The 16,133-nt window shown below is 45.9% G+C and overlaps 1 protein-coding gene across 1 annotated transcript; it reads left to right on the plus strand.

The window, feature by feature from the left end:
* Positions 1–6,716: 6,716 nt before the first annotated feature.
* Positions 6,717–14,780, plus strand: TTLL10 (tubulin tyrosine ligase-like family, member 10; the record flags this gene model as incomplete). The annotated part of the gene is made up of 7 exons (XM_010183735.1): positions 6,717–6,766; positions 8,272–8,406; positions 9,386–9,471; positions 9,665–9,836; positions 11,579–11,750; positions 12,885–13,025; positions 14,664–14,780. Coding segments are annotated over exons 1-7 (873 nt in total), but the record flags the coding sequence as incomplete, so codon positions are not given.
* Positions 14,781–16,133: the final 1,353 nt, after the last annotated feature.

Here is a 16,133-nt window from a genome sequence, read left to right on the forward strand (position 1 = left end):
AATTGAATTATTGTGTCCATAACTGGAAGCGTGAAAGCCTGGCAGTGAACACAGCCCTTTCCAAGCTTTATCTCCTGATGTTCACTCTGGAGGTGACCTACTCTTTGTGTCACCAAAACGACCACCTGAGTTTTTGCTCCTACATCCGAAGGACAGAAAAATCTATATTAAAAAAAGGAATTTAAGGCTACATAAATAGGCCTTTCTGTCTTCATATTTTTGACTGAGGTTCCCTCAGTATCAAATTCCCTTATTATTGTAGTTTGGTAGCACACCGCAGCTGCCTGAAGAAATCGAGGTCCCATTGTTTCAGCCACTTTTCGTTGCACTCAGATAATTAATGGTTTAATAAAAACAAAAATGTGAGGGAAGAGAGGCTCCTATAGAAATAGTGATTTGTTAAGGCTGTTAATGGTTCGTTTAGCCAGAAAACTGGCAATGGGTGCACTTCATTTGGTTAGAGCTTTGTTTTGAAGAACCCAAAACCATAGAGCTGTTTCTCTTCCGTACTTACCCCAAAACCATAGAGCTGTTTCTTTTCCATACTTACCCCAAAACCATAGAGCTGTTTCTCTTCTGTACTTACCCCAAAACCATAGAGCTGTTTCTTTTCCATACTTATCCCAGCATTCTCAGACTCCTTGAAGCACGTGTAGGACCTTATGGGGTTCGGGATGAAGAAGGGAATGCAGGACTCTCTCTTCTCTTCTTTCATTTCCCTTTTCCCCCCTTCCTTTACACCAAATTAATCCCTAGGTAATTGCAGCTTAACCAGTAGCTGCATCTTAGTGAGGCAGTAAAACTATTCAAGGGATTCAATAACCAATTTTGGGGAGTCTTCCATGTGAAATCTCTGTTATCTCACACTATCATTTGCTTATACCCCCTTCTAAAAATATGTTTGAGTTCATGTCTTTTATATAAATCAGCATCATTTTGTATCGGTGTGAGCTGTGTTTTGACAGCATCACTGCTGCCTATTTTAATGGCTATAGGCGACTTTCCAGGTGTGCTTTTGATCACATCTGGCCTGCAGTTTTCACAGAAATCCCATGATCGTTCTTCCTCACGTTGGCTTAACTCTTGGGTGGTCTCTGAGCTCAGACTGGGTCTTATTTGGATGGAGCTGAACCAAGAAGGTCCGTCCCAACCAACTCATCCCGTCCCAACCAACTCACCCTGTCCCAACCAAAACGGATGGCACTGAAGATGGTGTCTGCAGCAGTTTTGGGTGGCTCTCCAGGGCTGCCTTTGGCCTCTGAGTTGTTCTTCGGGACTTTGCAGAAGGATTTGCCTCTGTTCTCTACAGAAACAGAAGGACACATGAGGATTTAGGACACTAATTTTGCCCTGTTACCGGTTTTCCTGATATGGTTAAGTTGGCTGGACCAACTCCAGCACTCGGTGTTAACAAAGTCCAGCAATAGAGCTATGCAAACTCCACCACAGAAAGGAAAACTACATTATAGACATGGTATATATTTTAATATCTTTAATCTGCTGACCAGAGAATGAAATCAGACTTTCTGGTGTGCTATTCGGAGCAGTGCAAGGGTGTCTTGGGCAGAGGTGAATCCCGACCTTCACAAGACTTGAGGAAAGCCACAGAGGAGAGAGCAGAAACGTGCCAGCCCGCAGAGAGCAAACTGAATGGGTTTTCCTACTTTTCTATTGCACAATTCTACTCCCATACACACACTGCTTTGCTCAGCAGCCCTCCTCTACCGCTGCCGTTGGAGGGCTTTATCTAAAAGCACACACGTTTGTGGAAACCCCTCTGCATTTTTGCCATCAGAAGCCCTTGCGCACTTGCCGGCAGTAGCCAGGCAGGTTTTGCTAGGGGATGACCCCGTGTTGGTGCTGCTGAAGGGTTTCTGACCTTCCCAGGCAGGCACGGCAGAGTCTGCACACATGGACAGCAGCAACAGGCTTGATTTCGGAGCCGCTGCTCTCCATAATACTGAAATAAGGCGGTCTGTACTCTTCCAGGGTGCAAACCTGCCCCATCACAGGATGGTTTGGTTCCTTACAAGCTGTTCATGGCTTGACTAGAAGTCAAGTGCAAGTTCTCCGGACTGAAGGCAGGGCAGAGAGCGAGCGGTTCAAGATCTGCTGAAGGATTTAGAAACCTGTGAGCAAAAGTTAGAATTTCCATTGCTTTTTGCTAGCTTATAATGTGGTTTCAGCTGTGAAAGAAGGGGCTAAAAGGCAAGAAGTTGTGGTTGTACAGAATGCCTCTCTAATCTCCATGAAAATACGGTACAGAGTGATTTATCACTGAGCTTCTGAGGCCATTTTGTGCCATCTAACGACAGCAGCGTCCCCTTAGAAGCTACCCGGCTATTTACATCTGTGTTGGGATATCTGGGGTGAACGTTCCAGGTCCTTACTCCAAACACAACCTTGGCAAATCCTCAAAGCTGCTTCTCTGAGATCACCTCAGGTTCCCAAACTGGGCAACCTGCTGTCAGCAGACACACTTTGGTAAGAAAATGAACTGTTTTATTGAGTTGTTGCAGAACAACCAGGTAGTCCCGCTCCAGGCGAACACGGTGATGCCTAAAATGTTGGTCTTTGGTGCTCCACCGTGACTTAGGGAAAGCAGCCGGTTACTTACAGCAAATTTAGAAGGCAATTCAAGACCTATGTCAAATGCTATCAAGGAAAGCAAGCAAAAAGAGCACCAAGGTTAGGTAGTCAGTTACTTACAGCAAATTTAGAAGGCAACCCAAGACCTACGTCAAATGCTATCAAGGGAAGCAAGCAAAAAGAGCACCAAGGTTAGGTAGAAAAGCACTCAGATCCCCAGCACCGCCACCACAAGCTTATGGCTAAAAACCACCCGCAAGAGGCGGGGGGGGGGCCCACCCGTAAGAGGCTTCAGGTGGAAAGCAAAGCCGAGGTATTCCCAGCTAAACAACTACATGAACATAAAGACTTTGAAGAAGTGTAAAAACTGCAAGAGATGGTGAAAAATGGCATCAATCACCAGAGCAAGTGATGACAACAAGATGTTACAGACCGCTCGTGGCTCTGCCAAAGCGGTTGACCATGGTCCTTCCTTTTGCAGGTGAGGAGGGGATGGCCTTGGTGCCAACCCAGAGGAAAAAGAGCAAACCCACGACGCAGGGAAGTAGCCAAGAACAGGCTGGACCCTTCCCAGCTGATGGAGGTGAATCTGCTGTTTGTTTTTAGCTCTTAATTGTGCCGACTCCTATGACCCCGTTCCCAAACTGATGCCAGTATCAAGGGAATGACAGCTACTTACACTGCCTAAAGTGCTGCCCACTGATTTATGGCATAAATAACAGACATATCGCACATAATGAACACCATTTTCCTCTAAACCTCATGAAAACACAAGCCCATCCCTCTGCTTCTAAAATAATTCAAGACAGAAACTGTTGATATTGGCTAACAGATATCTAGTGAAATTCAAATAATTTAGACTAACATGTTAAGTGTTTTGTTGAAAACGTGATGAAAAAATACAAGCTCTCTATCTGGGAGCAGTTCCTTTGAAAATAAACCATTACTTTCTTTTTTTACGGAGGGATAATTTGGCTGAAATGCCACAAATCTTTCAATGTCACAACCCACGGTATTATTCTTCTGATGTATTCGTTGTTGAGTTCAGCTCTGTGCATTGGCAGTAAAAAATATATTCGTTTCAAATGAAAACCTTCGTAACACAGAGGTAATCCAGCTTTAAACGTTGGCTTCTAGAGAAATCAGTCAGCTGCTGTTCTGCTAAACCTTCCTCTCCATGGAAGAGGAAGTTTGGTGCTCTAAACTCTGCTTTTATTGTCTTTGGGTAGCAAATGACACGGAGCAGACCGCATCTCCCCACCGCTTATCCCCGTGTGCGCTGAAAGCGGAGCCGAGATTAAACGGGAGCTGCTTACACAGACACGGCCAACACACGATTCCCAAAGAAATTAATGAGCCGAATTCGAGATTGTCTCAAGCAATGTAATTTATTGGCTGCACCCCATGTGCAGACGATCTCGGTGTGGGCTCTCTTGAAGGGAATCACGCTGTTTTAATTTCACACTGCTCTTTATGTGACGAGTTACAAGACCTTTTCCCCAAGGGCTTCCTCTCTACCTCAAGCTCTTTCACAGGACAACGCAGAGCTGAGTTCAGATATAGAAACTCTGAAATATCCACTTCTCCCTGCTGACGAAGGCAAGCCAAGCCTGCTCTTTCCTAAGAGCTCAAGTCGCAGCAAGCATCTAATCCCACCTCTGATAAAGGAGTGAAAAGGCCCTCGCCTGAAATGTATGCAATTGGGCAACAGGAATAACCCCCTGCGTCCCTGTCTTTCCTTATGTCTTTAATAATAAGTCATTGAAGGATCCAAAACACACAAATGAAGAGTAAGGGGACTCATGCTTAAATAATACATGTCAGAGGATTCAGTGAGATGAAGGTTCATCTTTAATACTGGGAGATTCCTTAATTAGACAGAAAAGAAGATAAAAGGCTCCCACCCCCTGGGTCTCTGTACGAGGATTAGAGAGGGAGAGACAAGTACGTGTTCAGACTAATGGAAGAATACCTTACCAGCACTTCAATCATTGCAGGGTATTTCATGTGTCCATGTCTCACGATAGATGGGACTGTTTAAAATTGGTTCGTTTCTTAGCGATGCAGGCAAGGAGGGAAATCATAAAAGAGCCAAAAGCCCTTGCAGGAGGTACAGATGAGCAATTAAACGTTAAAAATAGAGGAATAAATATTTACATTCCCATATCAAAGAGTAATAACATCAGCGCTGTAACACCGGGCTAAGGCAGAGGAGAGAGATCAGCCTCCCCCGTGGAAGGGAGCAGTAGCTGGAGGAGTGGCACCGCTTTGTGGTACAACCCTTTCATAAAACGCATTGGGTCTAAGAAACAGCTGAGCTGTGCTACTTTTCTGCATGTCTTTTAATGTGCCTGACGCTTCTGCATAATGCATTAACCCTGGCTTCGAGCTGCTTTCAGTTTGCTCAAACAATTTGCCTGGGTCGTTAGTGAAAGTCTCATCTGGAGGAAGACAGAATATGTCCTGGTTTCGCCTGGTTTGGTGCTGGTACAATGAGATGGTGACCAAGGAGCCACCACCGCTCTCTGCTGGGGAGCCCTCCCCACTGCAACCGTCCCAGCATCCCCAGTGAGCAAGCGTAGTTTTGGCTCCATGGAGAAATTCACCGTGGAGAAAACTCATTTCAGTTGGTTGCAAAGACAGTGCCCAGGCAGTGGACGTTGTGCCCTGGCTTGTCTGAACTGGTTGTTTAACGTGTTCCTTTTGGTTTGGTTTGGCTTGAATTTAAGGAGGAAATTCAAGGCAGGAGTCCAAGGATTAGCACTGATAATGCTGAGGCTTTTACTGTTAGGATCCTTTGGTGTCCACATGAAGCAAAAATGTAGTCAGTCCCAACTCAAAAGAGTCTGCAATCCACTTCCTTTATTCCAAAGCAAACAGACCCAGGTGTGGGAGCCTGCTGGGAAATTCAATAACTGTGGGTGCAGAGTTCACTGGGGACCGCACCTGCGTTCATGGGTGGAGCACAGCCAAGACATGAAACAGGCGCTTGTAAAACACGAGAGATAACAATGCCCAGTACCTTTGCTCCGCTTCACTCAAAGGAGTTTTGTCACGGACACAGACCTTTTTACTCATATACTATAACAAATAGCGATAAAAGAACGGTCCAAAGAGCAGCTAACTCCAGTCTGGCCATCCGTTTGCCTCCTGCAAGCACCTGTGACCACCTCGTCCCAGTGGGAACAGAACCAGGACAGAGAGAACTTTTTCCTTCTGTTCACAGACTTCACCGTTCCCAAAGGTTTCGTGCGTAGCCAAGTTGAAGAGAAACCAGAGGCACAGTTTCTCAGCCCCGGGAAGTGTTAAGCCTTATGTTTTCCATAGGTTTGGAGCCAGTGGTTTGGGCATTGATATCCCAAATGCCAGTTAAATGAGGAGTCATGAGCTGCTCTGGAAGCAAGCGCCAGACTCACAATTCCTATGAGTTACCAGCCAAGAAATCAGGCCACAAACAGAACTTTATTGCTAAGACCAAGATACTGGATGAGAAATCCAGCAATGGTTTTGAGAATCAAAACCATCATTACATCAGATACCATTTCTGAAACCGCACAGCTTGGCCTTTTGAAGTCCTTTACCAGCAACCATATCCAAAATAAAATTTCCCATTGCTGGCCATTCTTTCATTCATACCCAAATGTGATTCGAGTGCCACACTGATAATGTCCTTCATCCCTTTTATGTACTGTAATGTGATGTGCTTTGAGAACATTTGGATAACGTGAAGATTGATCAGAGGGAAAACGCTCACATACTGTAATTTTTCCAACAGTACCACAGTGTATGACAGCCCAGTTCTACCAGGCAAGACCCTGAACAGGCTTTGCTACTTTACTTAAATAAATACATTCTAAAACACAGTGTTAGACCTCTTGGCCTGTATCTCTGTCGGGGTGAGACAGTCCCTTACCTTACAGTATTTTCTTTTGTACCAGCTGTCTTTCTAGATATGAGTTTTATGGAGAAAATCCCAGACCATCTAAAGTTTCTCAATTTTCAATTTTGCAGCTATTTCTACCACCTCTCAAGTGCAGCTTGACAAAGCCAAGTCCACTAGGAATAGAACAGATGGTAAGGCACACCCTTGAGGAAAACAACCAGAAGAAGAGATACCAAAAGTGCCAATGGGATCAGGACCGTATTTTTACATCTATGGATCTAATGGAGCTACGCTGTAACTAGGTCCTCTCAGCAGACTCATATGAGCAGTATATATGAAGCCATTCAATGTTATCCATTACCCATTGGCCTCAAATAATTTTTCTTTGATTTGCTGTTTTGGAGTGCTTAACCCATTTAAATAAATAAAGGGGTGTATCAGGAGGGGGGTGGTTGTAGGGCAGAGAGGTTCTCCTCCCCCGCTACTCTGCCCTGGTGAGACCGCATCTGGAATATTGCGTCCAGTTCTGGGCCCCTCAGTTCAAGAAGGACAGGAACTGCTGGAGAGAGTCCAGCACAGGGCTACAAAGATGATCAAGGGAGTGGAGCATCTCCCTTCTGAGGAGCGGCTGAGGGAGCTGGGGCTCTTTAGTTTGCAGAAGAGGAGACTGAGGGGAGACCTCATTCATGGTTATCAATATTTAAAGGGTGAGTGTCACGAGGATGGAGCCAGGCTCTTCTCGGTGACAAACAATGATAGGACAAGGGGTAACGGACACAAACTGGAACACAGGAGGTTCCACTTCAATTGGAGAAGAAACTTCTTCTCAGTGAGGGTGACAGAGCCCTGGCCCAGGCTGCCCAGAGAGGTTGTGGAGTCTCCTTCTCTGCAGACATTCAAAACCCGCCTGGACGCCTTCCTGTGTAACCTCATCTGGGTGTTCCTGCTCCGGCAGGGGGATTGGACTGGGTGAGCTTTGGAGGTCCCTTCCAATCCCTAACGGTCTGGGATTCTGTGAAATAATACAAATGGAAAGTACTCACAGGAAGGCCACCTGTGGTAAAGTAGCTAACTACTATTATCTTTGCAAAGAAGTGAAATACTTTGATTTGTTTAATGAAAGTGTCTCTGATGGGGCAAATGACTTTGCTACACCGTGTAGTGAATCTGCTAGCACCATCACCACAGCTAGGAACCGCCGTTGTTGGTCAAGATTCTGTTGTGCTAAATGTAAACCAAACAAAAAATAAGAAGAAAAGAAACATTACAAGATCAGAAGTGCCATTTATTCCTCTCTGAGTTCTTTCCAGCGTATTGGCACTCAGCTCTAGGTGCTGGCACCAGGAAGCACCACAGAATCTCTGCTGCAGACAGCACTGTCCTTGCTATGTTTCCGTAGTTCTGTCTACAGACACCTTTTCCTGTTGCTACTTGTCTCTCCCTAAACTCCAGGCTCCTTATTAAGACCGGACTCTGAACATTTCTATTCCACAAGTACCAGTTGCATCCTAATTAGAAAAACCCTGCTGAAACGGCGCAAGGTCTCATTAGAGCTGCTGAATCACAAGGTTCTTCATATCCTCTGTGGCTCCCCTCACCCTCTGGAGTCCAGAGCAGCATGTCCACTAACAGCCACTCTAATTAACGCTTCACACCTTATCCCCCATCCAGGGGCTCTGGGCATGTTAGGTCAGGCTCCCAGAGAAAATTATTAGGAGTTCAAGGGATATGAGCTAACTAAGTATTTTGTTAATAGAAGAGAGGTTACTTTGCTATGGTTTTTTTTGTTCTATATGCAGGGTGAGCATCTATTGTCAGAGCAGAGGCTGGCAGCGTATCTATGACAACAGAAGAGAGGATTATGCACTGAAATGGTGTGAAATCAAGTGCCCAGAGACCTATTACCATTTCAAAGAAGGTAGAGGTGCCCGTGGGCATTGAGTGGGAGACGCTGGTGGGAAAAACGTGAGCATGCTGGACTGGGACTCAAAGGGCAGAGGAGGTCACCTCGGGGTGGGAGAAAGACGTAGCCTCCACTTCTTGATAAACCTCAAAGGGGACATCACAGCTGGATTGCCATGGTGATTAAAGAAAGGGTTTTAGAGAGGAGAACAGCTTTGGGAGAACAAATAGATACGACTGAAATGAGACATTTAAACACAGACCATCATAATTGCTTTTGAATTTTGGTCCTCCCTCTTTTGGACATAGTAAGACCAGTAAGATAGGGTTTTTGTGCTGCCTGCGAGAGCAAGAGCGGGTGATGAGAAAGAGCAGGTGGAGCTCTAGTGCCAAGTAAGACCTCTCGCCTCTCCGAACCTTGACCAGAAACTGCACACTCAAACAAAGGACCGGGTTATTTTTCTGGATGCAATAATAGTTCAGGATACAGGGGGTTTATTTCTTTCTTATCATCTAGAAAAATCACTTCTTTTCCCAGAAGAATATAGATCTAAGACAGAATTTCTTCCTTCTCTATCTGTGGAGTTGCAGGAGTGCCAGGTCCCCCAAAGACAACACTCATAGTAATTCCCCTATTTGGGTACATCATCCTACTGGAAAGGCCATAACTTCTTGTGTCATGGACACTGTAAATGCCTGCTCCTATATTCTTGACCTACCAAAAACCCCAAATGGCAGTAATCCTGTACCAGGGCTACCTGCAGCCTAATCTCAACTAGTTTTCAAAACACTGAGCATATGAAGAATGCCTTAAGGCTAACATATATTCTTGAAAGCTCATGAAATGAGGTAGCTCAAGAAATACATATAACACACACACAACTCTCTACAAGCAGGGAAAAAAGCCATTTCTTCAATTTCTACTTGCAACCATCCTTTGTGACAGCAACAGAGGAATTAATGTGTTGGACAGGGTTTTCTACTTGTATTTCTCAATCGATTCTCCCATAGGTTACTGAAGATGGAAGAATTCTTCCCAGAATCTTTTCGCCTGGACTTAAAAGAAGAGAGAAATGCCTTTTTTGGGCTTTGCAAAGGTGAATTATCTTCATCACGGTGGCGATAGCGATGTGATTGTCTCAAATGTACATGAAGGTATGCACAGTAATGATAATGGTATGTAGATGCATTCACACATGTTCAAGGGAGCAGTTTTCAGAGCCCCCTAATGGGCACATCGGTGTTTCGTACCACACACATTACTATAATAGATGCCTTCTCTCTCTGCAGAAGAACAGATCTGGATCTGCAAACCGAATTGCTCTAACCAAGGCAAAGGGATTTTACTGCTTAAAAATCCAGCTGCTGTCAACACCCTTCGAGCCAAGCTTCACAGCACTGAGGAATACCTGCTCAACAAGAGGGTGCTGTACAAGGCTGCCCAGGCCAGAATAGTGCAAAGGTAGAGACTGAAGCCTGGGAATTCGGGTGCGAGCAGCGTGCTTGGTGAGGCACAGCGGCCTCGGAGAGTTGAATTGTTCCATGGGTATTTAATGTGGTTACAGCACATTTCATCAGCCCGTGAGGTTTCGTCTTGTGGCAGAGAGGCTATTTCGCTGATTAGCGTGTCGTGCATCCACACTGCAGTCACTTCAAGGCAGATCTTTGTCATCAGAGAGATCTGAGTTTACCTTTGGAAGTTTAGGAGTGACTTCCAAAGGCCAGATGCTACAGTTCTGGATGTGAGTTCTACACAAAGCAATTTCAATCAGATATTATCCCAGCCTCTTATACAAAGCTAGCATTTTACAACTTGTACAGCTACAGTATCTGTTCCATACAAATAAAGCCTCTCAAATATCTTCTTAACCCTGCCTCAATGCTGCAAAAGCCTGGACCTCAATCAACAGGCAGTAACGAGCAGTCACTACAATTTTGGCGTGGGGTTAGGGTCATGAGAACAGTTCCAGCTCCTGAACATTACTTGCTTACGGTTACACAACTCACTTAACTTCCCTGTGCCTCAGTGTCCCTCCCTCAATCGAGGAATGCTGTATAATTAACTCACTTCATTGCTTTGAGATGAGTGAACGAAACGTTCAAAGGGAAATGCAAAAGGGATGTTTTATTTATCCCAGGAGCTGCAGTTCCCAGGTGACTTTGGTGTGCACAGCCAGGCATGCAGGGCACTCTAAGCCTATGGTGCCCACGCACGCGTGGCGTGGCCCGGCACTGTCACGACATGCCAGCGCGATACACTCGTGACAACGCTGAAGCATCGGCATGGCAAAAGCGTGTTCTGTCATGCAGTGATCACTCAACATCCTGGCAAAGTGGTGACACCGATTCCTCATAGTGAACCTGGGCTAATGCCCTGATATTCTGCTGTCATGGCTTGGCATCTTTATCTTGCAAGAGAACACAGCGCAGAGCAACCTTTCCAAGAGCTGTTCTAGCCAAAGAAAGCAATGTTCTCCCCTTACACTCATCCAAGCTTTTCACAGCAAAGGAATGGTTGGCCTCATTGAAAAGGGTGAGGGATTTGTAAAATGGCTAACTGGGATGATGACCTGGACTCTATGCAGTCTATAGAGCAGAACAATTAGCCCAAGAGCCTTAGTCAGACCAATACTAAGTGGTCCTTGACATGGACGAGCAGCAGTGCCAGGCAAAGAAGTGGTTGGACACCATCTTCGATCTCATCTTGATTTCTGTCAGTCAGGAATACCTTATGCTCTGAAGAACGAGGCTCCACATTCCTTTGAAAGCTGTTGTTAGCATTGATTGCTCTAACAGTATATCCTTGTATTTATGTAGACATCCAGCAACCTTTGATGATAAAAGGAAACGATTCCCAGGTTACATCACTCTGGCAATAAAAGCAATGGTGCTGCATGAAGGGCTCTTTGTGTTCGGACATGAACTTTATATATTCTCCAGTAAATATTAGTAAATCTTTAATTACCTCCCGCTCCCAAGACTCAGCACAGCTTCTATTCCTCTTGAGAGCTGCTCTTGGCATTTCTAACCTCTCCTGCCGGCGCCCTCTGCTGCCATTCACCTTAAAAACAGCGTTGAAAAAAGGGACAACCCGATTAGTTCTGTGGTGTGAAACGAACTGGTTGTGGGGTTTTGTGTGAGCTTTGAATTGCCACGAATTACGGCTGCCTGTTGATGATGCGTGTCGAAATACTGCTCTGACAGGTACATTCATCAGCCTCTGCTCCTGGAAGGGAAGAAGTTTGATGGCCGGTCTTACCTCCTCATTGCCTGCACAGCACCGTACGTGGTGGTTTTTGCCCAAGGTTACGTCAAGTTGGCCTGTGTCGCTTACGACGCCACGTCGGATGAGCTGACGGTTCATCTCACCAACCAGGTAAGCTCGGGTCACGTAGTTCAGGAGCTGAGGGTGTGGTTGACGGAGACGGGAAGCAAAGAAGAGACTTTGGAAAGGCTAAAAAACCAAATGTCTCATGCATGCAAAATCTACACAACCCAGGAAATGGACGTGGGTTCTTGGTCAGGCAGGGCAACAAGGCTGAGCAGAAGCAGTACTGGATCAGGTTTTGGTCTGTCACAGACCAGTTCTTTGCTTAACCTGACCATTTCTTTCTCTGGACATCTTTTTCCTACCATTTTTCTCACCTATCTCCAGACTGTAAGCTTCTTAGGGCAAGAAGCCTTCGACTGCAGCTACCTCGCACAAAGAAGCTTTAGTCTTAGGCTAAGGATTTGGCTGATCCTGTTGTGCTTAAATACAATAATCACAACGATGTAAGATACAGATGTGTTCTTCAAGAGCCATAATTCTTAAATCTCCACCTTTGCTTGCCTTGCTTCTCAAATGGGAGCTGTAACAGAACAAGACTGTTGTGGCTTGTACCCTCATACATCTCTTATCATACGAAAGGAGCCTGCCTTGCTCAGATCCAGCTGGGTTTTTACTCCAAATGAGGTCCTTTAGAACTGGCCATGATGAAAGAGAATTAAAAGAATGACAAGAACAGTTTGCTTTTAGAGCCCATGTCTCCTCCCAGTGTCCTGAGAACCAGCAGAATACACATCAGGGGGGTATCCACTGCAGTTGGAGCTTGAGGGTTGCTGCAGAAGTGCAGTTCAGGACAGCAGATCACAGCTGCTTCCTGCAATATCTGCTATTATCAGCACACCACTTGTTTTCCTGGCATGGTTTGTTTGCTCAGCTAGAGAGCTATCCACACGGGAATTCAGGTGCTCAGGTAGGATCCCACGGCACAAGCGGTATTAAACAAAGGACAGGTGTTTATTAGCAGGACAGAAATTAGCCGGGTTCCTGCTGGGAGGAGGGAAACTAAATTTACCAGAGCTACTGCTAACAGGCCAGATGTCTTCAAATTACACTTGACTCTGCTCTCATCCCCTTCCACCTGGAATCAGCCGCTTTCCTACCCTATTTCCAAAAGACAGGAGGTTCCCAGTCTTCCCTGCCAGCAATCTAATCCTCCCTTTGCTGTGTCTCCCCACCTCTCAGTCCATGCAGAAGAAGAACTCCCTGTACGGCCAGCTGAAAGAGGAGACAGTCTGGCGGATGGAGCACTTCAACAGCTACGTTAATGAGAAGTTCACAGAAACCCACGGCCTCCCCAAAGACTGGGTTTTCACTGCGTTTACTGTGAGTGTGAGCAAGTGTACGGTGTGCTAGCCTGCCTAATTACACTGACAGGAGCAGGGAGAAAGCCTGTCAGCTCACTGGAGCCCCCAAGGAAACACGTACCCTGAGTGAGAAGGTACTGATGGTCCCATGGCAACCGTTTCTCTGCAGATGCTAAACACAAAAGTGAAGACACAAAGAGTTTAATTTGAATAAAATGGGTAAACGCTAGCTATAAAAATGCAATTATGGTCTTCACGTTCCTGGCCCAACGCTGTGGTCCTGCCTTAAAAAATACAGTACACAAGAGAGAGCTCTCCAGCTCCGAGCCTGAAAAGGGACTACGCTTGCAGCAGCCTCTTTCCTGCCTGACTTTGTCTCACCCTTTACTTCCCATCTCATTTTGCCACATGAAAATCACGTCAGGGCCTTAGATCTTCTCTTATCCTGGAGGCGAGATAAGAAAACTCAACTGGCTTTATTTCCTATCACCTTCTTGTCTCATTGAAGAAACCAAGTGAAGAAACGATCTGAGTCCGTGAGACTTCATCTCATCAGCCGGAGTCTGATGATGCATCAACTCCCTACGTGACTCGCTGAGGTGAAAGGGCAGAGGACACGGCTCTCTCAGGTTAATCACAGATCACAGAATCCCAGACCGTTAGGGATTGGAAGGGACCTCCAAAGCTCATCCAGTCCAATCCCCCTGCCGGAGCAGGAACACCCAGATGAGGTTACACAGGAAGGCGTCCAGGCGGGTTTTGAATGTCTCCAGAGAAGGAGACTCCACAACCTCTCTGGGCAGCCTGGGCCAGGGCTCTGGCACCCTCACTGAGAAGAAGTTTCTTCTCCAATTGAAGTGGAACCTCCTGTGTTCCAGTTTGTGCCCATTACCCCTTGTCCTATCATTGTTTGTCACCGAGAAGAGCCTGGCTCCATCCTCATGACACTCACCCTTTAAATATTTATAACCATGAATGAGGTCTCCCCTCAGTCTCCTCTTCTGCAAACTAAAGAGCCCCAGCTCCCTCAGCCGCTCCTCAGAAGGGAGATGCTCCACTCCCTCCATCATCTTTGTAGCCCTGTGCTGGACTCTCTCCAGCAGTTCCTGTCCTTCTTGAACTGAGGGGCCCAGAACTGGACGCAATATTCCAGATGTGGTCTCACCAGGGCAGAGTAGAGGGGCAGGAGAACCTCTCTGACCTACAACCACCCAATTAATGGAAATTTTGGAAATGCCGTTGTTTAAAGCCAAATGCAAAGAAAAGCAAAAAGCCAAAAACTTTGTTAAAATATGTGAGGGAAAAAAAGATAAAATAAGAGGAATTTGTGAGTCATCACTGTCAGAGATGGCTGTGCTCAGCTTCCTATGGGTCCCCCATAGGAATAAATGGAAGCACACCACTAAAACCTCTGCAGAGCTCATTCTGAGTAAGGGCCCAAGATCCCTTTATGCACCATTCTCCAGTTTGGAGAACCAAGTTCAAGAGGGATTTTTAATCAACTTAAAGCGGACAGACATGGTCTGCAAAATGCAACATCCTTCCAGGTCTAGAGAGGAGCAAGAAAAGACATCCCCAAACCTATGGCTGACAGTGACTCCTATGTCCATGGCATTCACGATGACCGGTTACAACTGCTCCCTGCCTTCTGTTTCAGAAAAGGATGAAGCAGATCATGCTGCAGTGTTTCCTGGCAGCCAAGCACAAGCTGGACCGCAAACTGGGCTACTTTGATCTCATCGGCTGTGACTTTTTAATTGCTGAAAACTTTAAGGTACGAATACAATACTGTCAAATACTGGGTATGATATTGGCCAGGTGTCTAATGCCAGCGGTGCAGCAGGGTTGACACAGGCTCTGGTGCTAGGAATTAAATATTCACTCAGCTGTGAAGCACAGGATTCATTTTTTATTCCAGCTCCATTGCCCAGCATCAAGACATGGCCCTATATTGCCTGGACCTTTACTGCACAGAGAAACCCTGGCATTAACAGCTCAGGATGGGAAGAGAAGTACTTACTGCAGCTGAAACTGCCCTGTGCAGAGTTTTCACAGGAAAATGGAGCTCATAGTGAAAAGTATGGGAGTTTTAATGCCCGCTCAGTTTTCCCTTTCTCCAGAAACCAAACTTGCCAGATAAATCAGTGTGCAATGCCCCCAACATCACATGAAGCGCGCTGATTTACACGAGCGTAGGCAATGAGGAACTCGCCCTCACCATACTGAAGAATCAGTCGTTATCGATTCGGATGTCAGCACCAGCATCTCCAGCAATAGGTCAGCCCACGAGCCTATAAAATCTGCTAGAATTACAGCTCCAACTTGTAAAGGGGGAATGAAACGCAGACAAGAGAAGCCAGAAGAAAGGGAAGTGTTAAATGCAGTGATTGAGCTGCTTTCAGCGCAGCACAGTCCTTCAAAACCACCTGGCCTAAACACAACAGAAAGCCATCTGGCAGATTCTGCTGTCGCTAAAGCAGAAAGGAACTCAAATATATTCCAGCAAGGGCAGGGGGAACAGCAAAGCCCAGGAAAGAATGGCATCAATGTATGCAGCGCTGGGTACGGCCCCGAACAATGGACTCCTTTGTACAGGAAGTCAATGGCAAAGGGGGAGTCGATGGCAAAGACACAGAAACTGGTGCTTCTCAGATTTCAGTGGGAATTGTCCTCTGCAAGGCTGGCATGCAAAGCCCTGGCTGTGTAAACTTTAAGTAGAATAAAAGATGCAGTGTCACCCTATTATGGTAATTCCTACTCGGCTAGTTAAAAAACTTCAGCGGTTAAAAGCCATTACGTCCCCATGCGTTTTACTTACGGAGAGATAAACAAAATCTGTATTTTCATGAGTGTTATCTAGAAGAATGATGAGGGTTTCTGGACAATTGGTGGTGACAGAGTCAGCTGGAACTTGAAACTTGCCTGTGAGAGAAACTAATGTGGAAATTTAGGCATTTATTTAGCCTAGGTTCATGTTTTCTTGCCTCTGCTGGGGAGCAACAACCTGACTAGTTTATTGGCACACCACTGCATCAGGAGACACCTGTACTACACAGCATTGAAATGCTGAAGGAACCTGTTTCCAGAAAGCATTGCATCAGCTGTGCCAAAGGGCTTCTCTCCAGAT

Source organism: Mesitornis unicolor, unplaced genomic scaffold (genome assembly GCF_000695765.1).
Source record: "Mesitornis unicolor isolate BGI_N332 unplaced genomic scaffold, ASM69576v1 scaffold20154, whole genome shotgun sequence".
In the NCBI taxonomy this organism is placed as follows: Eukaryota; Metazoa; Chordata; class Aves; order Mesitornithiformes; family Mesitornithidae; genus Mesitornis; species Mesitornis unicolor.